Raw genomic sequence first — 27,515 nt, 5'->3', positions numbered from 1 at the left:
TTGAAATTTGCAGGCAAATGGATGGAACTAGAAGAAACCATCCTGAGTGAGGTAACCCAGTCACAAAAAGACAAACATGAGCCTTCATCCAGTAGCTGATGGAAGCAGAAGCAGACACTCACAGCTAAACACTAAGCTGAACTCCTGGAATCTAGCTGCAGAGAGAGAGGAGTGATGAGCAAAGGGGTCAAGACCAGGCTGGAGAAACCCACAGAAACAGCTGACATGAACAAGGGGAAGCTCATGGACCCCAAGACTGATAGCTGGGAAACCAGCATAGGACTGATCCAGACCCCCTGAACATGGGTGCCATTTGGAGGTCTGGGCAATCTATGGGGCCTCTGGTAGTGGATCAGTATTCACCCTCAGTACATGAATGGACTTTGGGAGCCCATTCCACATGGAGGGATACTCTCTCAGCCTAGACACATGGGGGAGGGCCTAGACCCTGCGCCAAATGATATGATAGACTTCAAAGATTCGCCATGGAAGGCCTCACCACCCTGGGGATCAGAAATGGGTTGGGATATGAGGCTGGTGGGGGGCAGGGTAGGAGGGGAGAGAGAGGGAACTGGGATTGACATGTAAAACAAGCTTGCTTCTAATTTAAATTTTAAAAAAAGGAAAAAAAGAAAAGCCCAATCACATCTTTTAAAATAGACTCTGACTAGCACAAATTGGATAGCACAGTAAGTTGTATGAAAGGAGAGCACATTAAGCCAGATCTCGTGTCATAGGTCTCTCAACCCAGTCACATGGGAGGCTGAAGCAGAAGGACCATGAGTTCAAGCCCTCTCACAGGTTACAGATCAAGTTCAAGGACACCCTGAGCAACTTACAGAGAACTTTTCTAAATGCAAAGAAGAAAAGGGCTTGGGCTATAGCTCAGTTGTAGGAGTTGCCTAGTATGTGCAAAGCTCTTGATTCTATCTCCAGCACTATGGGGGGGGGGGGAAGCTCTGTGGAAGGGATATGTCATCTTTGATACAGAGTGGAGGTGTATTGTGTAGCTGGCTAAATCACTGCAAAAAAGTTCCCTTGTTAATTTATTTTTTTATTGTTTGAGAATGTCACACAAGAGTATAATGTGTTTTGACAAAATCCATCTCCACATCCCCCTTCAATCCTTCCTCTAGTCCTCCCACTACTTTTCAAATCCTCTTTTCAAAAACACCAGTCTCTGGTCAACAGGATGGCCCATCAGTTAATGAAACTTGCTGCCTCGCCTGGCAAACTGAGTTGGATTCCATGAACCCACATGGTGGAAGGAGAAAATTAACTCTTGCAAGTTGTCCTCTGATCTTTATGGCATGCCATGCCATTCTACCCTCCACGTCCACTTAAATATGTAAATGTCAACAGCCCCAGATCTCTGGTGTGCAATTGAGTAGCATCGTCTGAACATATTCTCCCACGATAAAAATTTTAATAGCTTGTGTTTCAAGTGAGAAATTCTTTAAAAATCACTGAAATCAAATTCAGTCATGGGTTTAAAATGACATTAACAGAGCCAGCTTCCATCATGTTGAAAAGAAAAGGAACATTTACTATCCCAAAGGATGGTAGGTAGAAGAGGGAGATGAGGGATTTTTTTAAAAGACATAAAAATGTAGCATATTAATTCAGTGTTTCCTCCAGGGCCAAAGAGAGACTATTTCTTGACAGACTGTATTTCCTCTGTTCTCCAAAGACAGAACAAAATATTCCTGCAGATGATAATTTTAGGAAGTTAAACTTGAGAAGTTGAGGGCGGGGCTGGAGCTGTATGACAGAGCCTGGGTCTAGTATTCACAAGGCCCTGGCGTGGAGAACCTTGGCTTGGTTTTCAGCACCACAAACACCACAACACAACAAAAGAAAATACCAAAGTCCAATCATTGGTGGACCCATACACACCATAAGTTTTATAAAAAAGTATCTTTACATGTCTCCTTAGAAGCTTTCTATATAAGTGATACAAAATATTGCATATTTTAAGACCTATAATAATATGAATAAAGCATATGTATTCTTTGGCCACCTGCTGTTCAACATTGAAAGTTGAGTGAAAAACCCATGTTGCTAGATATAATTATAGGCTATGCCACCTCATTAAGTTATGATATTGCAAGGCATATATCATTGTTATCTGTTACGTACCTATACCACGATGACAATTAGTTCCAATATTTTTGCTGATATATAAGATGCCCCTATGAATAACATTTGTATATCTTGTGAATTTTTTAGTTTGGTGCATTTGCATGTGTCTGTTTGCTTGTATATGTAAAATTGATGCATTGTAGAAGGATTTCTGTTTGTGTTTTTTTCTTTTTAATTTTAATTTTTATTCTTTTTTTTTTCTTTAGATAGGGTCTCAAAAGCCTAACTCAATATACAGCTGAGGATGACCTTGAGCTTTTGATCCACAGTCTCCATCTTTCTGTGCTGGGATTATAGATGTGAACCACAACTGGCTGTGTTTGAGTTTTCATTATAGTTACAGACCATGAGAACGTTTTTTTTTGAACATTTGAGAGAAATCTGCTATAATTCTCTCATTTTTCAGTTGAGGAAATTCAAGATGAAGGAAAGTGAAATTATTCTATCCAAAGTCCTAGGACAATTATGCACAAATCTAGATAGTTCTAAGTTCTCAGCCTCCCATCTCCAGTGCCAAGGGAAGTCTCTGGAAATGGTGTGTAGCAGAGTCTGTTGGGATCAGATAGCCCTTTGTGTTGTGAGTTGAGGAGCAGTCTCAGCTATCAAGCTTCATGAAAGATGATGAGATCACAGGCTGCTGTGCCTAGACAGTACCAATCCTGACAGATGTTTCTATCACCAACAGGATGGAGGAGGACTCCAAATGGGGCTGCAGTTGTCCTATGTCAGGTGGTCCACAGCTGCAGGTGCTATGTTTCTGCCCTCTATCTTTGTGACAACCATAACAAAGCAGTATGGGAAATTCACTGTGCATTTGGGGAATGAGTTTAATTTCCCTACATAACTGGTCCTTTTAGCATCTATGGGCATCTGTGCATATAGATGACACAGTCAATGACATGTAGGAAATGGTCTGAGAGAGGAGTAATTCCAGGAACAAGGGACTGTTAAAATGAATATTTAAAAATCCACAAAACTATATAATACCCTTGGATCCAGGCTTCTTTGTCATGGGAACTATGTCATTAACTTCTCAAGCAGATCATTGGGAACCTTGGCTTTCAAGGATGATGCCAAGCGCCCCAGCTAGTGAAAAGCAACTTACTGGAAAATCTCATTTATAATCAGATATGTTTTTATTAGGCTTTTATTCTGCTCTACTGACATATGTGCCACTCAGAAAAATAGCAGTCTTTAAAAAGAGCATCATTGGAACAGAACTACTAAAATTACCCTCAAAAATAATCTCAAAGATTATAATAATAATCTCCAGCACCCATCACTACATTGAGACCATCCTGGTTTGTGGTATATCCTCAAGGCATCTTTTATTTACAAAATGAGAAGTCATCATTTATGTATGCATTTTAATCGGAATTTTTCTGTAAATTTATATATTTACCAAATATGGAATATGTACATGGACAATAGCATACACACATATCCTATTCCAGTTAACACCTTTGAATCTTCTGAAAGTCCATGAATGTTAGGAAGTTCTGTTGTTTCAGTGACAGGCCTAGTTATGTGTTCCCTCCAGTGTCAACTCCAGAGTTACCAGGTAAGGTTGTGAATGTGGGCTTGAGTTGGTGGGGAGTGTGGGTGGATGGCATGATGATACCTGTCCTTACAGTGTTCTTCCAGGAAAACCCTATGTCTACATCCATTTCAACTGCAGATCCTTGGGCTGGTATGATGGTTCAGATTGAGAGCACTTGCTGCTCAATCAGATGGCATCACCCACATAACAAGCTGGGTGTCTGTAACTGCAGCTCCAAGAGATAAGGCACTCTCTCGTGGCCTCTGCCCAACACACAGCAGCTGCATGCATATTCGCTTATACAAACACAGCATATACACACCACACACATATCAGCTGATCAATTTATCAATCAACCATTACATTTTTCAATAAAATAATTCTCTTACAATGTGGATCCCCCAAAATTTCTCGACTTTGGCAGAAAATTCTTGGAAAGGGACTAGAAAAGCAAAATACAGGTGACAATTTCAATAATTATAAATAAAGAAAAAAGCTGCTTGTTTTATTGTTTTATCTTTGAGTCATGGTCTCACTACATAGCCCACACTGACCTCAAACTTGAGAATGCCCTGCTCTAGCCTTCTGGGGCCATAGGTGTGTACCACCATACCTCCAGTATGTTTAATTTTAAGTGAATTTTCTCTTAGGTTTAAACTAACATTAGGCCAGACAAGATTCCAAATAAGGTCACTTTTGATACTGTGGAGTTGCTGATATGAGTAAAATCGGCATACACTACAGCAAGTCAAAGGGGACTATAATTATTCTAAATGTTGAAAACCTTGGAAGATGAGATAGCACAAGAACCCAACAGTTCCATTAAATCACAATCACAAGGCAAAGGAGTGCATCGATGGAGCTTGCTCCAGTCACTCTCTGTGGTGGCTCCAGTTGGAGCACTATATGGGGCTGTGGTTCTTTTCCTCTCTTCCCCACAGGGATCTGGATCCATAAGGGTAAGGACCACATTTTACCTACTTACACATTCTCAGTGAATAGTACAATGCCCGGCATAAAGAAAGCATCAGGGTGGAACTTCCTGATTTCTATTCTCTCATCATGTCACCAGAAACGGGCTATGTATGTGAGTTGTCTAATGACACTTTGAAATATATCTAGAACTGCTATTTTTTTGCCTATTAACCTACCACAGACCTTCTGCCCTAACATTAGGAGAGTTTTCATAGGATAACTCATCAAGCTCTGTTAAAATACAAGAATGTTTGAGAGACAGTGATAGGTTAAGCTCCATTGGTCACTAACATCTGGCCGTTCATCAATTTCTTCTTTCCCATCCTGTGACTGGCTGAATACAGGCCACTGTGGATGTTGAAAACACAGAAAACAGTGGGTTAATGAACACTCACTGAATGATGAATGAGTGAATATTCCTGTCTGAATAGCAGTAGCAATATTTGTTGAATTCATACGGTATATTTTAATAATTTATCTTGATATTACTGTAATTTTTCAAAGGAAGGTTAAACTATTATTCTAAACAATCTAAAATCATTTAGTACATATGACTGTCATCAGCTGCTTTTGAGACATGCTACCTGCCACTTTCCTTTGGAAGGCTGATGACAACAAAACCATTCATGGACATTTTCCATAATTGCTGATGAAGGGTGTTTGTAGAGCACTGAAGAGTGATATGATTAATTTACAGAGCCAATCTAAAAAGCACGGGGCACTGGAGTGGTTGCATAAAATCTGAATTGTTTAGCTATTTCCAGTTTAAATAGTAGTAGTCTGAAGCAATTATTTAACTGTTTGTCATGGAGATCTACCAGAGAATACATGATGAGTTCTAGCTCATCACTCTCTGTAAGCTTAGGCACCCCTGTCTGGTGAGAATGGGTGTGTTTAGGGTGGCATGGCCATAGATAGTCAGCAACCCAGTCTTTAAGGTGGAGAGAAGAATATCTGCCTATAGGTTAACATGAGAAACCAAAGTCAAAAAGTTAATGTTTGCAGGGTGTTGGTGCATGCCTTTAATCCCTCTGGAGGCAGAGGCAGGCAGATCTCTGTGAGTTCGAGGCCAGCCTGGTCTCCAGAGTGAGTGCCAGGATAGGCTCCAAAGCTACACAGAAAAACCCTGTCTCAAAAAAACCAAAAAACAATTAATGTTTTGGGAACTAATTATGTCAGGCAGTGTGTCAAGTTTAAGGGCCCCAAGAATTAGCTAAAGAGAAAGATGCATAGCTTTCACTGTGACAGAATGTGCTATATAGCTTGCTGAGGGAGAAAGGTCATCGACTCTGTGAGCTACAATAATGACCAGCCTGGTGAAAATGTACCCATTGAAGCAATAGTGGCTTGAATGTCATGGAATTAACCAATCATTTTTTGTGTGGATTTAAGGTCTGCTCTACAGAAAGAAACTCATGCCTTGGCCAAGAACCTGTGGTTAGGGAGGTCAATGTGCTATAGGAGAACCCACTACTATTATTTTGTTAAGTGGACATAGAATCACTCTGGGTGATAAAGTATTAGTTGGGCGGTCACCTCCTGTATCTGAAGCTCAAGCATGTGTACACTGGAGTTAGTACTGTCACTAATTCCCTTTATTACTCTTAAACTACTCATCAAATAACTACAGAAAGTGTGGCAGAAGAATTAAACATTTTCTGGAATCCAATTGCATGTTCCAATTAACATTGGAAACAGTTCACTGAAGCTCTCCAGACCTCATTTTCCCCATTCATACTATGAAGTTAACAAGATTATCAGTATCCAACAGGCTGATGAGATGGTTCTGGAAGTAAAGGCAACTGATGCAGTTTGATTTCTCAGACCCACATTGTGCATGCATGCACCCAACCAGACACATGCACACACACAACAGAAATAGATATGCAATAACAATTTATTTTTCAAAAGACTACCTGTCTCCTCTGCTTCTAGAATTAAGCAGGATATGTGTATGCACAGTTCCTATGTAAGCACCGGGGACATATCACTTACTGTTTTCATTACTAATTGCCCAAGTGGCAATAGCTCATTTTTGTTGGTTGGAAACAGTGCAAATATCACAGGGCATCAGTGACATCTTTGAAGTTTTAACATTTGTGATTGTAGATCTCTCCCTCTCTCTGCCCACGCCGGTGTCATCTTTTACGGTGCGTATTTTATGAAGTTTCTGCCTGAATGATTTCTTTTTTATAAAGTGTTTTAAATTATCAGAGCTCTTTCCTATAGGTAATCTCCGTTGACTGTCACACTGGGCCCCTAGCAAATGGACCTGAGTAAAATGTCCAAACTCATATTTCTGACAAGAAAACCAAGGTGGAGAAAAGTTAAAGTGAGTGACTCTCTCGCAAAGTCATGAGGTTGATTCTTGATACAGTAGATCTAATTTCTGCTTGAGCTGGTGAAATGACTATTTAATTATCCAAGAATTATTAGATGGAGGATTCAGAACCAGGTGCAGGAAGTCAATTACAAAAAAATTGGTCAGCAAGAGCTGAGTTTTTGTGAGTTGGAAAGTCAGACTGAATAATTAGCCCCAAGAAGTAGGGTGAGAACCTAGATACTCACACCAAGGAATTCGCCTGTTTGCTCTTGTTTCATAGTCCTGTAGGTCCTTCCCCATGCTGCTTGTGGCACATAGGCTCAAGAATACCCAGAGTCATTGGATATGAAACTACTAGTCTTGTGGTTACTTTGTTGCCTACAATTCTATGTATGTTTCCCTTCTGAATCATGGCAGGAATTCTTGACCCTAAGAATGAGCTGTGATATCTTCTCAAAAGGTGGGATCCACTTGCTGTCCATCTTGCCATTTCTACAGTGACTTTCTTCTTCCTAGAGTGGCTTCCTTTATAGTTTGATCAATTCCACTATAACTTTTAAAATTTTTATTTTATTTTTCTATAGCCCAGCTGGCTTCAAGCTCATGGCAATCACTCTACTTCAAGCATCTCAAGTGCTGGGATTACAGGACTCTGACAGGACTGTGATGCCACACCTACAACTACCACAATGTCTGATTTGAGTAGTCAGGGCAGATGAGCCAATGATAACTAGACCTCTAGAATCAATCAAAGGGTCACCTTGTATCCTCTGGGCCCTACCATTCTACAGCTGTTGCTAGGATGACCAATATTATAACTCCCATCATTGCTGCCCTGTGCAGAGCCTCCTAGTTTCCTATGCTTGGGCTCCTCATGTGTGGGACTGGAGACAGTTGTAGGAATTCCCAGGCCCTGAGTACATAAAACTTGGAAGAGCACAGAAGTTCTTAAGACTCAGGAAAAAATTTAGGCTCATGAGAAATTTAGGCTGGAGGCCAATTTGGAGATACAACATACGAGATGTTTCAGATGATTTCTTTAGGTTCCGGCCCAGCTGACCATGTGGTGACCAACAAGGGATATATTCTCACAATAGCTTCCCTGACCCAGCCCTTCATGCCACTCTTATCTTTGGTGTTATTTTCAAAATTAAACTAAATGCATGCAGGCCTTTGCCTCCAACTGTGTTTTGGGGAAGAGCTTAGGGGATTCAGGTTAGTTAATTGGTTAAACTGATGGACATTCACCAGGTTAGGTTAGTGTTGCTATAGAATATACCACAATTCAACTGGAACTGTTTCTTGATTCATCCATTAGAGAAAGAATGTGGTGGTTGTGGGAAAAGCCCTGAAACTGGGAGTATGGCTTCAAATTTTGCCAATAATTACTTTTGTGACTCAAGCTATACTGTTCAACAATCAGTGCCTGATCTGCAAAAATGGAGGAGACGAAGTGGCTGTTGTCAACCCCAACGTGACTCCCAGTTCCAAAATTGTACACTGGTGAAATATAAGCACCTGGGTAACTATGTAGATAGTAGCTGTTTCTCCCTCATTAACCCCAGGGATTGTTTGGACTGGAAATACGGCCATACTTTAATACAACTTTAGACCAGCACACGGATCAGTCTCCTGGAGGTCTAGATTAGAGAATGAGCTATGCAGAACCTCAAAAACAATAATGCTGACAGAAGGAGCAAGGCACTTCTGTGGGAGTCAGCAAACATTAGCAGAGGCTGCAGCGTCAAGATAAGAGCAGAGTAATGAGCGAAGGACTGGCAACCAACTTCCCTGACTGCATTCCAGTGGCGCTTAGTGATTCGTCACATCCCTAACAGAGCTTGATAAATGAACACCAACAGTCGAGGGTGGCTTTCCCCCTGCTTTTGTCCCTTTAGGAGTTACTCGGAAACTTGGTTTAGAAAATGCTTCTATTTTGAGAAATATAGCACAAGAACTTGCAAGTGCCAGGAAGGAAAACAAAAGCATCATAACATGGATTTTTCATAAATCCCAAATCTAGGAGCATCAGTCTAGAAAAAGATGGGAGGCCATGATAGTGAAGGCAGCCCGAGGGCCTCAGAACACATGGAATAAGTAGATTGTAAAGCAATCAGGTTGCTGTTGCCACCACTCATAAGATGTAAAGAATGGTATTGCCATTCCACATATGAAGGAAGGCACCTCAGAGGAAAGCAATGCTTTTGATGACACATAGCTAGTTAGCAACGGAGGCTGAGTCATTTAAAACATGCATTTTTTTTATTTTAATTAAGACTTGTATTTGTTGGGCTGGGGAGACAGTAAAGTACCTTATCATACAAACATGAGAAGCCAAGTTCAGTCCCCAGGGCTCATGTTATGAAGCTAGGTGTGGTGGGTACACTTGTAATCTTGAAGCTAAGGAAAGAGGGAATCCTGGGCTCACTGGCCAGCCAGGCTAGCTTACTTGGTAAGTTCAAGGCCAATAAGAGACCCTGTCTCAAAAACAAGGTGGATGGCATCAGACCTTTGGCCTCCATGTACAAGCATATACGGTGTGTGTGTGTGTGTGTGTGTGTGTGTGTGTGTGTGTGTGTGTGCATGCCTTTGGCATGGTACATGTGTGAAGGTTGGAGGACAACCTGAAGAAGTTCTCTGTTTTACTGTGCGGATTCTGGAGATCAAGCCCAGGTAGTCAGTTACGGCAGCAAGTATCTTTACCTGCTGAGCCATCTCACTGGTCCCACATGCACACTTCTGAATTAGTCAAATGGAAAGTAGGTATGTGGCTAACAAATCCAAGAGCTCCAAACGGCACTCAAAACAAGTGCATCTGTTGCCTTTAGTCTTTTGACTGAACCCCTCCACACAAAGCTTTCATTCATTCTTTTAACGATCGTGCTTTCATTTTCAAGACCTTTCTTCTCCATGCTTCCTTCTGTTATTACTTGAAGCAACCTATTATTGTTTAATGGTTACAGCATCTGACTTCTTGAAGGGTATTGACAACTGGTTTTTCTCTATGGTACTTTTTTTTTCTTTTCCATTTTGGTCTCTGTTTTTCATTAGAGGTGCATTAAACCTCTCTGATCTTTGGTTGCCTGTTTGTGTGTCAAAGTCAGGAATTAAAAGGCTAATGAGAGAGAGAGAGAGAGAGAGAGAGAGAGAGAGAGAGAGAGAGAGAGAGAGAGAGAGAGAGTCCTAACTTCAGAGTGACTGGATGACTGGATTCTAGGCTTTCATTTCAGAAAATCCAGAGCCTTGGTCTATCTCATTGAACCTTTGTTTCATTCTTTCATTCTCCACAGCTGCATGGCTACTCATGGCAGTGGTGGTGTGCTCTCTTCTTTATATTTAACCCTTTAATGACATTACAGATCATTAGAATTCCAAGGAGGAAAGAGAACTTTCAAGCCACTGGGCTTAATGGGGATGACAGAATGAAATTTAAATCCAGGCCAATAACACAGTCTTTACTCCTTCCACTGTCCCATGTAATAATCCACAGGCAAAATTCAATAATAAATGCCTATGACATGGACTGCCCATTGTCTACACAAATATCCCTTCTTCCTTTCTCCACTGCTAATAGAACTCCAAGGCTATCTAGAAGAAGAAAATATTCCATCCTCAACATTCCTCGATGCTAGATATAGCCACAAAACAAAATTTTGAGTAGTAACTGGAAGTACTAAGTGGAAGCTTCCAGAACACCTTGGAAGATGGCCCGAGTTACTCCTTGCCCCTTCTTTATCCCATCTTCTTGTTGGCTTGAAGGTGGGCAGTAGTGCTGGAACTTGAGCAATTGTCTCTGACTAACAGGTAGAAACTGACACCATAGAAAGACAAAGGAAACCTGGTCCATGAGGACCTCATTAGCTACCACACCACCATCAGATTGTGGGTCTCTGTATTTCTTTTATGCAATGGAGAAATTGTTGCTTTGGGTTTTCTACTTCCTACCACTGAACCTAATTAAAATCGATGCAGTGTCAAGGTGCAGTAAGACTTGAAAGGGAAAGTGGTAGAAGAGACAAAACCTAAAGGATAGGTCAGTTCAGACAGAGGGTGAACCACGAGTGGGGATAGGATTCTATAGAGGAATGATGATATGATAGGGACATGGCATTGTTTCAAAGGATAGTATGTGGTCAGGTATGGCCAACACAGACAGATACTATAGGTGAGAAATGAAAGATAATAATACAAAGAAAAAAGTGGGGCCAGAGAAATGGCTCAATGGTTAAGAGTACACTGTTCATGCAGAAGACCTGAATTAGGTTTCCAGCACCTGTATCTGGTGGCTCACAACTGCCTGTAAGTCCAGGTCCAGAGACTCTGACATCCTCTTCTGGTCTCCAGTGACATAACACTCATGTCCATAAGCCCCTCTCCCATATACACATGTAACTAAACATAAAATCTTTCTAAAAATGGAAAATATAGAGGGGGCAATAAGGAAGGATTTGGTAAGTCAAGCTGTGTTTAAGGTTTCTTGAAGGCTGGGTGGATAGAAGGCAGGGATAAGTGTCTACAATGCAGGGAGTTAGCATGAAGCATTTCAGCCCCCCTCCCACACACACTGCATGTAACCTATGCCAGGGTAATACAGACAGGAGGTCAGGAAGACAACCTCAGTAGAGAGAGCAGAGCATGGGTTACAGGACTCGTAAAGGAAGAGGGATTAGAAGTCTACAGAGGATTTGGAAAAGGAGAAAGAAATATTCCTGACTGTTGGGGAAGCAAAGAGTAGAAACTGATAGTGATGCATCAGTAAACCTTTATGTCAAGAAAGCTAGAAAAGGCCAGAAGTCTTTGGTGACCACTGACAGTACAATTTTGGTAAAAATGGGGACAGGCTGTTCAAAGTATGAATCGGGGAGAGGGACAAGGAACAAAGGCTGAAGTTTCCAGTCACTCTCCCACCCATGAATATTGTCCATCATCACCATCAACACCATTACAAACATAGATAACACCTGGAAACAGCTGTTGGAGGTAGTTCATGAAATAACCTGACCAGAACTTAGCTGCAGAGTCATGAGATCCAGAGACAGTGCATCCATCATAAGAAAGACTTCAAACTTGTCACTATAACCCTAAATCCTTGGAGTGTATACACCATCTTAATGAGCTTCATTTAGACAAGGGAAGCTCTGAGAGCAATGCTGAAATAATGTGCAATGTTCAGTATGGACCCAGAAATTAATTAAAAAATGGAATGTTAGTGCCCATTTGTTAAACAGACTAAGTTCCGATACCTACTCAAAGTACAGCGTGAGGTCTGTGGCTAGTATCGACTGCTTCAGAAGCTGCATGAGGTCACTGTATTCCTTGGAGGACAAATTAGCAAAAATGTTGTGTCCCTGTAATAAGAAGGGTAGAAAGTCACAATATGCACCATTAAAATGCATGTTTTCCCTATATTTTATTAAAAATATCAGAACATGAACAAAACTTAAAGTTTAATAAAAGTTTTCATTTTGTATAGATTCATTTTTTATTTCTATTTGTGTGTGTTGTGTGTGGATGTGGGGACCCTTTTAAGTGTGTGCAGGTGCCCACTGGGATCAGGGCATCAGATCCTCTCAAACTGGAGATACAGATGCTTGTGAGGTACCTGACTCACGTGCCAGAGACAGAACTCAGGTCCTCTGGAAGAGTAAGCAAATGCTTTTAAATGTGGGCCCTCTCCCTCTCTCCAGCCCAAAGCTTAGTAAAATTTTTATAAACACAAACAGACATGCTGGCAAATAGCAAAGCCAGAATGTGAATTGCTGCAGGGGAGGTCCACCAAGGAGCAGTTTATTGTCTTTTCAGCATGGACAGGAACTCTGAAAATGTGTGAACTTGTGCTATTATAGACATAGAAGTACATAGTGGAGAAGTGGACTAGACACTTGGGAATCTTTCTGATCCCAAGAGAAATACTGCTTCTGCTAATAAAGATTTAGTTGGCATTCTAGAGACACTTGCTATGGTGACAAGTGACTTTGTGGAAGAGCAAAGGTCATTAGACTATTGTGTCTCAATGGGGGATATTTAGACAATGGAAGCTTTGGGAGCAAATAGAGACAGTTTGGATGGTCATGACTGGCTAGGACACTACTGAACTTTAATACCTTTAATGGGAGAGGCCAGAAATGTAGCTAAACAACCTTCAATACACAGGGGATGCCACTCAAAGATCTCCCTCCCTGCTGAAGTGAGGAACTCTGCTTTGATAACTCGTGTGCTGGATTAAATTCCCAGCACTGGGTAATTGCTGAACAGCTAAGATGAAGAAGCCATTGTCTGGGTGCAGTGGGACTCTAATGATGATGTCTGCCAAACAAAGGCTGCAATACAAGTTTATCTCCATATTACTGGAGAGTGTCCTCTAGAAGAAGACTCACTTGGCAGCCCCACTGCTTGTTGTTAGTAAGGTGGGAAACCCTTCAGCAATGTGACCATCATTTACTTCACGTACTCGCCAAGTCAGGACTTCTTTTGTCTGCTTGTGTTAGCATGAAATATGAACTCATAAGCATGTGGCCTGAGAACTGGATCAATTTGAACCTAGGACTGAGAGCCAGAAGATAGTAGGGAAGGAAAGGGACCAACGACTTCTCAAGAATAAACTATTCTCCATGAGAGGTAAATTAATTTACCCAAGGAACCAGGATATCAATTAGCAATTTCATTTTAATTATGCGCCAGGTGATAATCTGCTTTGCCAAGCTGATTTATCTCATTGGGTAAACCCTCCCATCCTGACTATAGGACGTTGGCTCCACCTGGGACCAGGTCCAATATTAATAGTAATTTTCAACTGCACTCTTCTAGACCTTTAGTTCAGCAGTGAAGAGGACAAAGAGTTCAAGGAAAGCAGGACCATGATTTTGCCCAGGGTGTTTTCCTTCAATTTTGCCTGAGCATCACCTCATGGGGGCAGTTGCAAGCAAGCATTCTGGAACCCGGGAAAAAGAAGTTTATAGCTTTTGAGAAAATGGATTCAGCAACACATCCAACATCACCCAGTGGAAGCAAGACAGCCTTAGGAGCAAGTCTGAATAGAAAGTTTGCATTCAGACAAGAGAAGTCATCTGCCCTTGAGGGTGCTGGTTATTCTGTGACATGCCTTTTAAAGGACATGGTAAATAGTACTGTTCTTGGGGAATACAGATCCAGCCAAATCAGCTTTAAGTTATAAAGGTTAGTTTGCACCAGTGCATTATTGAATATGCAAACTTGCCTGGTACAGCACCTCAAGGTTTGACCCTTAAGTGGCAATGAGTCTCTCACAAATGCTATGAGGGACTGACTAGGTTTAGAGAATCAGAGAATATGGCACAGGTGGGAAATCCAGGTGTGGAGAAGGAAAGGCCTGAGGCAAACTTTTTCCCAGACCTCTGCACATCTGTATAAGTTGGAAAGTGGGTCAGGGGTGACATCTGTCTTCCTGGTGGCAGAATGGAGTGGACATGGAGCCTGGGGTTCATTGCCTGCATCCATTTTCACTGGTCATTATCACTCAGAAGAAACTGGAGTGGAGGCTGGCCAATGTGTCATGTTTAGAAGACACAACCTAAGGGAGCTGGGCTGTTTATGATCCTCATGATGACAATGGTGGCCTTTTAGGGCCCATCACATTTGCTAGCAGAGAAAGACAAGCTAAACAAAAGCATCGGCTATCCCTGCCTCCTCCGAGGCTCTTGGCTAACATGTGGTTTTCATATTCCAGAACCATAGACGACAGGAAGTTGGCTCCACCAGTTCCCAAGGCCCTTACTTAGGAGCTTTACTCCTAAATAAAAACACAGCACCCCTGGCAGGCTGCCCTGCCCTAGCCCACATTCAGGCTCTGGAGTGGTGGGTCTCTGTTATGAGGTTGAAAGGCTTTGGTGATATTACAAAAGAATGCTTCCTCAAAATAATCTAGAGAAAAAAAAAAACGGTCCATATTTAATGATGCCATTCCAGCAAAGCAGGACGATAATAATAATAATTAATGGCATAGCCAGAGAGCTGACAAATAATGGGGGACAGATGATCCCTTCCTGGCAAAAAAAGGGGGGTCTGTATGCCTTCAGAAAATTAAACAGATTCTTCCTGGCAAGTTAAAAACTCAGCTGCTGCAGCCAGAGTCAGTTACTGGTTTCTGTTTTTCTCTGCAGAAAGAGACAAATCCACACTCCAGTGCCCTCTTAGTCATGCATTGCTATAGGAAGTAAAATAAGGCATATGGCTTTAGTCCGGTGTTAGTAGCCATCTCTCACTTTCAAAAGCAGCCCTACCAAAAAAATTCAGTTCTTTCATCTTTTTTTTTTTTTATAGGCGTCTTGACTATCAAAGCTTGACTCTTACTGTTTCTACCATCTCATTCCATGGCCTTGGGTTTCACAAAATGGGCAAGTTGGACCACCCTGTCATAAATCATGCCCCTTGGTAGCCTGCATCCTTCAAGGAAGACAAGATGATGCCCTGGCAACACACAACCTCCACCTGGTACTCTAAAAGTGATTCTGCATAACCTCCAGCAGAGCCAGGTGGTCCAGCTCCAGAAGGCCTGGAACAAGGTCTTTGGCATGTGATGGTTTCACAAAAGGCACCAGGGACTGAGCTAACTTAAACACAGCCTCTCACACCTTTGGATTCGTACATGGCAAAGCACAGAGCAGGGATCACTTAGCTGACCTTCTGTTGAGGGGAGAAGTGGAGTAGTTCATACCTCACTCTGAAGGATCATCACCGCATGGTTAAAATGATGATGCTCCAAGGTTGCCGAAGTCCCGTAGAGCTGGGCCAGTGCAGAGTCACTTCTGAAAGAGAACAGAAGGCTGAGTAGGCAAGACCCTTCACCTTAACTGTTGTCCACACCAGCTCTGTGGACTATTTGCTTTTGGTGGTGGACCATGAGCAAATGTATTCTAGGTAATTGCTGTGGAGTTTGTTCATCTCTTAAACTATTCAGAACTTTCTATGTATTAGGCTGGATGCTGTAAATGATAAATGGTTAACAAGGCACAGTCATTGTTTTTTAAGCCATTTACAGACTGGTGAAAGACAAGATGTGATTCTGAGCAAAAGTAAAACAGGTAGCCAACAGTACAGATGCCAAGTGCTCTCTCTCTGTTTGTGTGTGTGTGTGTGTGCTCATGCTCATGTATGTGTGCATGTGTTCTACACCTTTTGCCTCTATGATCCATGTAGGCTTCATGAACTAAGCCTTAGACATCTAAGCGTGCACAGAAACTTTCTCCTATGAGATGTGTCTGACTCTCCACCAGAAAAGATTTGGAGAATATTTGGCAGTCTTCATTATCTACTCTTCATACATTTAACAACATTCTGTTAGTGTTTCCTCACCTTCAGGGTCCACTACCATATATTAGTGTAGAAGACCTGAAGTCACCGTTCTTCCTTCATTAAATAGCCTGGAGCAATTACTTGACTTTCAGGCTCAGTTTCTTTGTCTCTTAAATCATGCCAGTACTGTATGCCTCATCTGTTGTTTACCAGGCTACAATAAAATGCTTGAAAGTTCCTGTCATAGTGCCAGATAGGGAGTAGATAGGAATCTATATTAATTATTAATAGATAATTAAAACACACATGGACATTTCCATTTTAAATGAACACAGTGTTCCCTGATACCTGAGGGGATTCCTTTGAATTATCTGTAAATTTCTCTTATGTAGAACAGCCCATCTCTCAATAATGCCAGTTCAGTAAAGTATTTATTTTTAGAGTGTTTCAGCAGTTCACCTCCAGCTGTTTCTTTGGAATTGGAGTTCAAGCATGTTAGGGGCCAAGAGAAACCCAGGGAATCAAAAGCCATCTGGGAGTCAATTGAGGATCCATCCAGGCCCAGTGTTCTTTGCTGGCTTACTGCAGGGAGCTCCAGGGTATTAAAAGGACAGTTTGACTTTAACTCGCAAATGATGGGGATTGATGCCTTCAGCTGATCATGACAGTGAGAAAATAAAAGGCTGCACCTATACACAAGAAGGATTTCCATCCCAAGCTGCCTTATACCTCTAGTGTAAGGCAACCCAAGCCTTCCATCGGTTTCAGGGGTACAGAGGACCTGTGATCCTTGGAGAGACTCGGAGCTACTGCATCCTGGGGTAGCAGCAAGGTTAGGTTGAGGGGAGCTTGTGATCAAGAGGGTTAATGAAGGAGGGGACTAGATTTTAGTCAGGTATGTGTTATTTCCTTAAGTCTTGCCTAAGTTTACTTCAGCACCTAACAAGTGGGCAGAGTTCAGGCTAATCTTACTGATGGGTTAACATTTAAGGTCAGTTGTCATTTGTCATTACATAGGATGTGTTTCCATGACAAATACACACAACATGATTTTGACTTGAATGCTGAGCTTCTGTGTGCTTGGCAAGGTGTAGGTGCTTAAAAGTTACTTGCTCATGGTACTGTATGGAGAGTTCATGGATAAACTAGGGGACTGACTATAATATATGTGTCAACATATTTTATAACATTTATATATTTCATATAATTTTATACCTATATTTATTTATGTTTTTATATGTATTAAAGATGTGTGCCATATATTTTTAAATACATGTGTAATATATTTTATAATGATTATATTACTGCTAGTACTAGCCACCATCAGTAAGTGCCTACCACATACTGGGAATCACACTAACCCACTTCATGTATTAATAGGGTTTTTTTTTCTTTTCTTTCTTTCTTTTTTTTTTTACCACATAAGCCAGGTTCACAAGTCACTTAGAGTTTTCTTCGTTCAGCATGGAAAAGGGATATTTTCTTCCTCGGGCAGAGAACACTGTAGGAGGCACTCTGATGCTTGCTCTGTTGTGCATTTCCTCCCCTTGTTCACGTGGCTTCAGAACTACTGGTCCCCAGCAGGATGGTCAGGGTCTTACTATTAGATTCTCTATTTGTTGCTTTCTACAATTCCATCTTACATTCATTCAATATGGAATAGGGGTACAGAAAATATGTAAATTTTGAAATTGAACCATACTAATGTGGTTTCAGTGCAGGAAGACATTGGGACTCATTCATCCATTCACATAAGTGTGAACACACGTACCTAGCATGAATACACGGACCTATCATTAATGTAGCCAGCAAGCACTGATGACTATTATTTTGTCAGGTCCCTGGCATGTGAAATACAGATGTGTAATTCATGGATCCTACCTTCAGGAATCTCACACTCTCCAGATATCTGTAGAATGCTTTCTCTGACCAGTCTTGTGCTAAAATACTCAGCTTCTTGTAGGTAAAGAACCATCTTAGTTAGCATTCAGAGAATGGAGCTGGCACTAACTTCAGTAAAGTCACTGAAGAACTACTTCTGTTTCACATGAACCCCTGGTTTGTACTATTGTATGTGCTTCTTCCCAGTATTTCTAAGACTTTCAAACCTTGCAGTGTCTTCCCTCCTGGCCATGGCTCCCCAGGAATTTTGTCTGCCATGTTCATATGTACTCACACACTATGGATGTCCTAGGAACACCAAGGGCAAAAGCCAGTTTAAACAAAACAGAAATAAATATAGTGGCAGAAGATGAACATATGTCAGGATAAACTTTGTCAATAAACATTCTATAGACTGTTACTAACTCGAAATGCCAAAAGACATGACAAACCTAAGTAAAAAGTGTTCCAATGTCAAATAACTCAGAGAAATGCTGGCTTTAAAAGTTCAAACTACTTATTGTATGGCATTCTCTAGGAGCATTGATATGTGAACACATGCCCTCCTCTATCAGGGAGGGGCATGATATGCAGCCTTATACACTTGTAAATGATCATAAAGCCAGTTCTAAAGAGCTAATGTCTTTCATGTAAAACACTGTATGGAAATGTATATATAATGTAATGTATATATAATGTAAATATATATATATTCATTCCCACTTTTTAAATGAAAAAATCTTCTGTCAGTCATATGAGAAGATTGACTTTAACACTGTCTCTCATTTTGATTATCTATGGTAATATATCCATCATATGAGTGGCTTTGGGCACATCCTCCATAGCTGTGGAAATACGATCATATATATTTATATGCATATGTGTGTATATACAGGGTGTATAGAAAGAGGGGGAGAGGAAGCATGGTAATTCACAAATGGGACTATCCTGATGTACATCATTGCTTGGATCAACCCAAATACTAGTCTTTGATTTTTAGATTCACACTACACATCGCAGAAATGTACTGAAATGTAAAAGGGGGAATTCTGTTTCTATAGACATCATTGCTTCGTGTAGTCACCCAAAGTCAGTGTACACCAAAGCACACCTTCCTCACATCCTGGATGGGCATATTCTTTGAGGAAAAGAGCTAATGGCAGTGTGCGGCAGTGGCTTCGAGGAAACTTTCAAAAGGCAAACTATGAAAGGTAATTAGGAAGCTGGGAATTGCTGGGAGGTGGTGAGGAATGGGATTAGGCTGTCAGGGCAGATTAATGTGCCCCAGTATTTCACTTCTGGGACCTGGCCGAAAGCGACAAGATGGGTTTTCATTCCCAAGAAATGAGTGTAAGAGATTATGCTAGAAATGAATAGAAGGAATCTCCTAGGAGAATATACTACAAAGCTGTGCCTTACTGATATTTAATCATCAGGGGCAGCTGTAATAGAGAGGGGGATGCGTGGGCAATGCTGTCCCTGGAGAAAAGAGAGAAGAGCAATTTCAGAGCACTGTATGGTACTGGTGGCCTCGCTACCTATTGATCATTCACTGCACGCTCTCCAATACTTAAAAATTAAGGATAAAATATGAAAATGCAAAGGCTCACTTATCAGAAAGGCTAAGAGTATAAATCAGATTGTGCTCTAAAGTCACACTTTTTTTATTGTAGGGGCATTTTGCATTTTATATAGTCATTTGTCCCTTGCTAAAAGTCTCCTATATGACAAAAAAGGTAGCCTATATGACAAAAAAGGCAGCCTATGCTTTGCCACATAATAGCTGTAGTATATAAGTTATACTTATATAGATATACTTATTTGATTGTTGCCAAATCCTCTGATTAGATGGATTAGAACATACAAAACTTAAGAAAGGGATTTGTCTGCTGCACTCCCTACTTCTCCCAGAATGCTTAACACAAGACCTTGAACACAGAAAACATTCCACTGTTGAAGAATAAAGAGGAGCAAAGGTTACAGGTTTCTTCCTAGGGATTTTAAACAATGTTACACTCACTGGGTAAATCTTATTCTAATCATTAAACTGGTGTGTTAAATATCTGACATTCATCGTCAAATGGAATCTTAACTGAGGTCGAGCTGGCAACAAGGGGTGTGAAACCAAGTGTGACTTCCTTGGGTAGTAGTAGGGCTCATGGGTATCAATGAGCTGGGAAACTGGGTGCAAGATGACTTGGTTTGAGCAAACCCTCTGTACTGTCTTAGGGCATGGAGAACTCTATAGTGGGGCTGGAGGACAAAGAAGTCTGGTGTCAGGGACTCATGACTTACCTAGTATCTGTGAAAGCTGTTCAGCCCTGGATATCTGACCTGAGATTTAGGGGCTTTCACTTCCATTTTCACAAGATTCAGACATTGAAAGATATGACTGCAGAGGTTCAGCTCAGTTCCACAAGCTCTACATTTTGAGTGCTGCCTGTCGGTATATTTTAGTTTTCTAAAGCTCATCTGGCAAGATGGCCAGCAAACTGAAAGTTCAATGTCAATAGTCCAAGACAGATGTCACAAAGTCAAGGGTAACATTGGTGCAGTAGTTGAAGAATGGTCTTGGAATCAGAGACCCTAGGTCCAATTGCCGTTTACACTACATTTGGGAGGATGAATTTAGACAAGCTGTAAAATGGAGACAAAACTATCTACAGAAGATAAGGCAAGGGCTTGGCAGAGTGAAAGGACAAATGATCATTTTCCTTGTCTTTGGGACTGCTATTTGCAAGAAACAAAAATGAAGAGCAATGAGCTTCATCAGGAAAAGTCTTGATTAAATGACACAGGAACGCCGACTGGGTCATGAGAATGGCTGAGTGCCCCAGAAGTAGGAGAAGTAATGGCGGAGGGGGGGTGAAGGGGGAGGGACTGGCTCAAAGTCTAATGTTTTTCACTTTCATAGTCTCCTTTTGACTTCTCCCTGACTGCTGTCTTCCTCCCCCACTCCTTTCTGTAGACTGGCCTTCTTGTTTCTGTCATCCACTTGGTATGTAGTTATCATAGCTTCTCCTGACAACAGTCCCGAGCCTACAAGAAAGCCTACAAGTTAGCTCTATACAGCTAACTGGTGCAATGCCATGGGCACACACAGCAATATCTTATTGGCCCAGCTTTGGTTAGGGTGGGCTCTCAGTCTAATCTGCTGAGGGGCTGATGTGGAGAAGAGCGTCTATTCAGTGTGGCTGGCTGGGGAGGGCCAGTGGTATTCTGGTGCATTGTGCATGTCATTCTTCAAAAGAACACAGGGGGAGTTCACTTCTGGTTTACAGACGCAATTCTAACCAGTTAGTTCTTCTTGTTGCATCGCTGGTCATATGGCAGGGGACTGGGAAGAGGGCCCCAGGGGGAAATACACTGACAGTATGCAATGACATGGACAAGAGGAATCTTGAAAAAATAAGGACATTTAAACAAACTTTAAATAAGAACTGTCAAAAGGGGCACATACATGGTTTACACATTAATAGGTTTCAAGCTTTTACTACGACATCAAACCTATACATTTTAAGGCTATGTTTCATCATCTGCATTTGTAAAAGGCTACATTTAATAAATAAAAAAATCAAGAAACTCTGTTGAGAGGGTATATTAAAATACAATCCACCCAGTCACCATTCATTCATTCAGGAAACATTTCCCGTGTTTTTATTATGTTACAGGCACTGCCTGGGGGTACAGTCTTAAAGAAGAAGAGGGGATACACCTGAAAGTCAGCAATTAAAATGGAGGCAGGTGGATGCGTATGAAAATACATCGCCAGGGCATTATAAATTCTTGAAACAACGACGAGGGAGTGTATCTGTGGGTAGAACCCTGGCAGTGATGTGCTCAGAGGAGACGTGGAGAAAGGCACAGAAAGGCATTTTCTGGAGCAAGAAGTAGCACAACAGATACCAGAAAGAGGTGAGCTAGCAGGGCCTCTCTGAGAGCAAGTCTCTTCTGTATGGGATGAATGGATGGACAAGTCAGTGGTTGGCCAGAGAAATGAGCCAGAGTCTGATTTAAAGGAGACTTATGAGGCTAAATGAAGGAATGTGAATATCTGAAAATCACAGGAGGCCCAAAGATGAAGAGGAGGGTGACATAAACACCTTTGTGCATGAGAAAGGATTTTCCCAGAGTGCCAATCAGGCAGGAGGAGAGCTGGGCTTGTGGGTGCAACATCAGGAGAGCTACAATGAAGTAGAAGTTGATCCAGGAATGCAAAGGAGGGGGCGGTTTTGCTGAGATGCCACTGAGGCTGCTGAGTAACTTGTACATTCTTGGGGATAGAGACAGAGAAAAAGGGACATGGAAAAAAGGGAGAGACCAAGAATGAGAAGAGTCTGGGACTTCAAGTAGGAGGCACTTCCAGCAGTTGGCAAGAGTATCTGGAGATAAGTGACTGTGACTTATAGCCCTGAAAAATGCAGCTAGGGTTCAGGAGTGGATGGGTGGAGGCTGGGCACAAATAGTCAAGAGAGCAGGAGGGGAATGGGGTACACAAGGAAAGAGGCTTTGAAGCAAACGGAGGAGGAAGGCTATATGGGTAGATAAATATCTTTTGTGAGAAAAAATGAAGAGAAGTTTAGGAAGGAGGCAGTAAGAAAATACAGCCCATGGAAAGCAGGGTCAAGAACAGAGGGCGTGTACAGCTTTGGAAAGGGGGTCACCAAGGGCAGCTTTTCTAGTGAGATGGGATTGAAAGCTCTGGCCAAGGCCAAGGTTAGAGGAAGCAAAGACAACCAACACAAACATTTTCCCAAGAAGCTTGCCTAGGAAGGAAGGAAAAAAGGAAGGAAGGAAGGAGGGAAGGAAAGAGAAGGAAGGAAACAGAACAGTCACTGAAAAGCCAAGTGGGGGTGCAGGTGTATTTTTTCAAAATGGGGCAGAATTGTTCACGTGAATTAGAAGCAGAGAGAGCACCCATAGTTGGGGAGATATAGATACAGAAGAGAGGAAGGAGATTGATGGACAAGGGTCCCGGAGGAGAGAGGCAAGAAAGATCCGGAGCAGAGGCGGAGGGATTGTCCTCAGACATGGGAAAGACAGCATTTTCACTGAGATAGGAGGGAAAGAGGGAAGGATGGGGAGGGACAGATAAATGTGTAGGTGGCAGGGGAGGAAATTGAGAGCGTTCTCGATTGATGGCCTCAATTTTCTCAGTGAAGTAGGAGGCAAGGTGATCCGTAGAGTGGTGTGGGGAGGCAGTGGAGCTTGGGAAAAGAGAGCACTAGTGGTACCCAGCCACTAAGAGCGATGCAGGCTGAGCTGCTGGAGTATGGAGTCCAGAGCATGCAGCTGAGTTGAGAGGATGCCTATCTGTTGTGTCTCAAGCTTTGTACAACTGTGATATTTTCTCCCAGGGCTTTGACAAGTCTAGGCAGGGTAGCAAGAAATTGAATTGTTAGACTGAACCGAGGCTGCGTTTTTGCAGGCCTGGGATGTCACAGAAGTTTAAGAGGGTCAAGGAACTATTTTATCGGATACTGGGTATTGAGAGCAGGCGCTCAAAGTGGTGAGCTAGAGGATGAACGATGGAGGGAAGGACACACGATCAAAACAGTTTGCTAGACCAGATCAAGATGTCAAGGTCTGGCTCAGGGAGTGTTCAGGGGATGAAAAGGAGGGACAAGCAACCGGCTGACACACAGTGGGTTGTTGGAGCTTCAGCTAGCAGAGGTCTACCTGTTCTGAGAATTTTGAAATCTGTCCCACCTCTCTGTAGAAGCCGTTCTTCCTGTCCCCTCCCCATCCAAAACATTTCTCTAGGGACCCGACCATCTTCTTAGTGGATAGCTAGTTCAAAGAACATTAAGACTTTGCTGTCACACTGGGGCAGAGTTCAGTCTGCTTCATTCCCTTCTTTAGAGAGGAGGTTGTGTTCTCCACACCGACAGTTTGGGAAAGGCCCAGAGTAAAGTGTAAGAGTCCTGATACCTGGAATTTAACACATGTAAGTTCCATGGCCCTGGCCACAATGTGAGCCACTGAGCAGTGGCCTTCTTGGCCAGTTAACTTATTTGGGAACAGATTGGTCTATCCATGTGACTTATGTGCAGGGTGGGCAGTCACTTGCCCATCGCATATGTTTGTGTGGTTCCTTTGTCTGTTTTCCATCTTTCCATGGGAATAGGGATGGGAAGAGTAAAGCACTCTTTGTTTCATTAATCTTTCTGAGCCTGTTTTTATTCTAATCATCTCAAACCCAGATCTGAGAGTAGCAGGTCTGAGTAGCTTGTCATGCCATGGAGGCAAATAGGCAGAGAGGAAAAGAATAGGACTTTGAAAACCTGAGCTGTGCTCTCTGACTGAGGTCAGCAGAGACAGACCAAATCAACAAGCATGACATGAAGGGCAAATTTGCAATTAAAAGAAGAATAGGGAATTATAAAGATGGATGGGCCCCATGACATGCATGCCCAAGCCTGTGTGGCCTTGGCCTCTGATGCCAGAAATTAATGCTTTACTCTTTAGCACTCATCACCTTTGGCTCCGAATAGTAAGGCAAATGCATTAAAAATCACAACAATTAGAACACTTACTTAGCTTGGAAGGCGTTGTTGGTTCCCCTGTGGTCGAGGTCATGACACAGGCATCCCACAATCACCGCTAAAATTTCCACCTCCGTCAGAATCTCTTGAAACCCAGCAGTCTGGGAAGAAGGGGACAATGGCAAGTCAGTGCCAGGGGCAGGGGTGCTGGGGAAACTCAGTCAGCTGAGCCTCAGTCGGTTGGCTTCATGCCCATGCCATTTAAGGAAATGATTAACTGTCACCCTCTTAGATGACAGTGTGTTGAGTGGTCAGTTGCTCAGCCTAAGGTCCCCACAGTGAGGGACTCATTTGCTGTCACACTGGGGCAGAGTTCAGTCTGCTTCATTCCCTTCTTTAGAGAGGAGGTTGTGTTCTCCACACCGACAGTTTGGGAAAGGCCCAGAGTAAAGTGTGTTTCGTGGTTGCACACAATATGATAAGCATTGCATTTGGAAGTAGGGGAAATGAGGGGACCTTCAAAACTGAAAAGCTCTAGCCCCTAACTGCTACTCAAGTGAGGGCCAGCAGACACAATAAAGACCTTCTTTTATAGTAAATGGAGGAACAGAGAAGTACTCAAACTGCAGCATGATGAAGTTCTAGAATTATCTTACAAAACCCTTATTCCATATTGAGTTGGCAGATTAAAATGCACACAGGTAAATCCTAGAAACTGGGGTTTGGCAGAGGAGTAGACAACCAGGACTGAGAATCAAGGGAAGAATACGTTATTTCGAGGGCTTTGTTTCTGATCCCAATAGCTGTGTGAAATACATGGCTGGGGTGTAATTCCTCCCGGAGGCAGTTGGATATCATTATGGGCACAAGAACAGCACCAGTTGCAGCTGGTCCTTTCATTAGTTTGGAGGAGGAAATACGCCTTTGGGAGAAAGATCTGTGCGTCCTCTACCATCCAAGGCCTTCCGCCCCCTCTCCCTTACAGTGTAAGTCTCTGGTTCCACTACTTATTAAATTCTTTATCAGAGGGTAGGAGGAGGGGAGTGGGCTTGAAATTACTTTCCATGTATGTTTTTCCTCCACAAATCTCGGATCACGGGCTAATACCTGTAAGACTCTTTTAGGGCAATGAAAGCCTTGTTTTTTTAATTAGTTAGTGGCTTTAATACAGAAATAACTAAGTGATAGATTCCTATATTGACAATTTTATTTCTTAAAACTGACTTGGTTCCTTGGCTAGATTTGGAAACACATATGACATCACTTATACAACAAATGGGAATGTCAATAAATTGTCTGGGGCTATGAAGTAGTCCTTGCCAAAGCTTGCATGCACCTTCATCTTAAAACTTGCTGGATATGAGTTTTTGTTTATTTTATTACCTGTAATAGTCTTCTTAAACCATACTAAGAAACCTAAAGCCAGAGCTCCATAGGCCTATATTGTTCATACTTCCCAGTTCCTAAAGGCAGCCAAATTCATTTGTTTAACTAAATTGGTGACACTTTTACCATATTGCTACACAGTACCTAAACATTTGGCACTTGAGTATTCATGAAGTACTTGCACAGTCTTTCCTGTGTCACTATAAATTCCCCTAAGAGTTTTCAACTGCTTAACTTAATATTTTTTTTCCCAATCTTATGAGGCAATCGCTATGATTATCCTGTTAGGATGGGGAAATCGAGTCACAGAGAGGCTCCATCCTGTGCCTAAGGTCTCACAGCTAATGCAGGGCAGAGGAGAGCACACTCCCATACCCCTCCTCAAGTGTACCTTGAAACACTGATGATGTAGTACTGATGATATAGTGGCAGAGGAGAGGTGACTGTCCCCACACTTCCCCTCCATTCCTGAGGTAACCCAGGCCCAGAGCTTTCTTCATGATCACCCTATAAATACTGCCTGGCCGACGGATACACAATGGCTATTTTCTTAAATACTTTCATTTCCCAGAGTTCAGATTTCTTTGAAACAGTTACACCTTTCCATATCCTACATGGCTTAATAAATGTCTATTAAGCAATTGTGTTGAGAATCAAGCATCTCGCACGTCTTACGTGATCCCTTATGTCCTGGAGGAGGCCAGGTCTGGCTTGTCCCCTCTCCGGGCTTCTGCTTTTCCCTCCTGGGGATGGTCTCTTATGTCTTGCATCCTATGCCTTTCCTCGATTTCTGCCACATTTTGCAGGACCACATCTGTCAGTCTTCATGAGAAAGCATGTCCATTTCTTGGGGAGCCAGTTGTTCTGAGGCTCTTGTGTGACTGGGATGGGTGCCAGGGACCTTTTTCTATTTTCACACTCAACTGTTAGTTTGCCTAACAATTCTGGGAGCAAATAATTCCTCTCAGAATCCTTAAAGACTGACTACTTTATTGTCTAGTATATAAAGTTGGTTTGAGGAAGAATATGCCACTCTTATTCCTAATATTTTGCGGGTTACTTAGTTTGTTTGTTTCTGAGTCTCCTTTTCATATACGGTGTTCAGTGATTTCACAAAGACACGATTAGTCCAGGGTTTCTTCTCATTCCATTTACATTGTAAATCTAATCTGTGGGTTCTATTTCTCCAGTACAGCGTTCCTCAAATCTTTTTGTTGTTTTTCTTGAGTATATTTTTATTACATTTATTGTTTATTTAATTTTTACATGTCCATGTGTATGGGCATGCCATGGAGTGAACGTGGAGGTCACTTTCAGCTTGTTCCCTTCTTCTACCCTGTGGAAATAGTGGCCTGAACTCAAGTTTTCAGGCTTGGCCACAGGCGCCATTGCTTGCTGAGCCAGCTCACTGGCCCTTCAATATATTTTCCTGTCCTATCTGAGTGGAACTACAATAGGCTGAGTACCAATTCTATTTTTTAAGAGCTCTTCTCTTCCGTTTCCTGTATAGACT

At 42.1% G+C, this 27,515-nt stretch overlaps 1 protein-coding gene across 1 annotated transcript in view; it reads right to left on the bottom strand.

Moving 5' to 3' along the window:
* Positions 1 to 27,515, bottom strand: part of LOC100756511 (dual 3',5'-cyclic-AMP and -GMP phosphodiesterase 11A) — a 361,367-nt gene that overhangs the window by 60,449 nt on the left and 273,403 nt on the right. The window contains exons 13-15 of the mRNA XM_027420128.1: positions 24,668 to 24,777; positions 15,673 to 15,763; positions 12,228 to 12,328 (exon numbers count right to left, since the gene is read on the bottom strand). Coding sequence (XP_027275929.1) covers positions 12,228 to 12,328; positions 15,673 to 15,763; positions 24,668 to 24,777 — 302 coding nt within the window. The remainder of the gene's footprint in view (positions 1 to 12,227; positions 12,329 to 15,672; positions 15,764 to 24,667; positions 24,778 to 27,515) is intronic.

Source organism: Cricetulus griseus, chromosome 6 (genome assembly GCF_003668045.3).
Source record: "Cricetulus griseus strain 17A/GY chromosome 6, alternate assembly CriGri-PICRH-1.0, whole genome shotgun sequence".
Taxonomy (NCBI): domain Eukaryota; kingdom Metazoa; phylum Chordata; class Mammalia; order Rodentia; family Cricetidae; genus Cricetulus; species Cricetulus griseus.
Note: the sequence above shows the minus strand (reverse complement) of the source record. Positions and strands in the feature narration are given on the sequence as shown.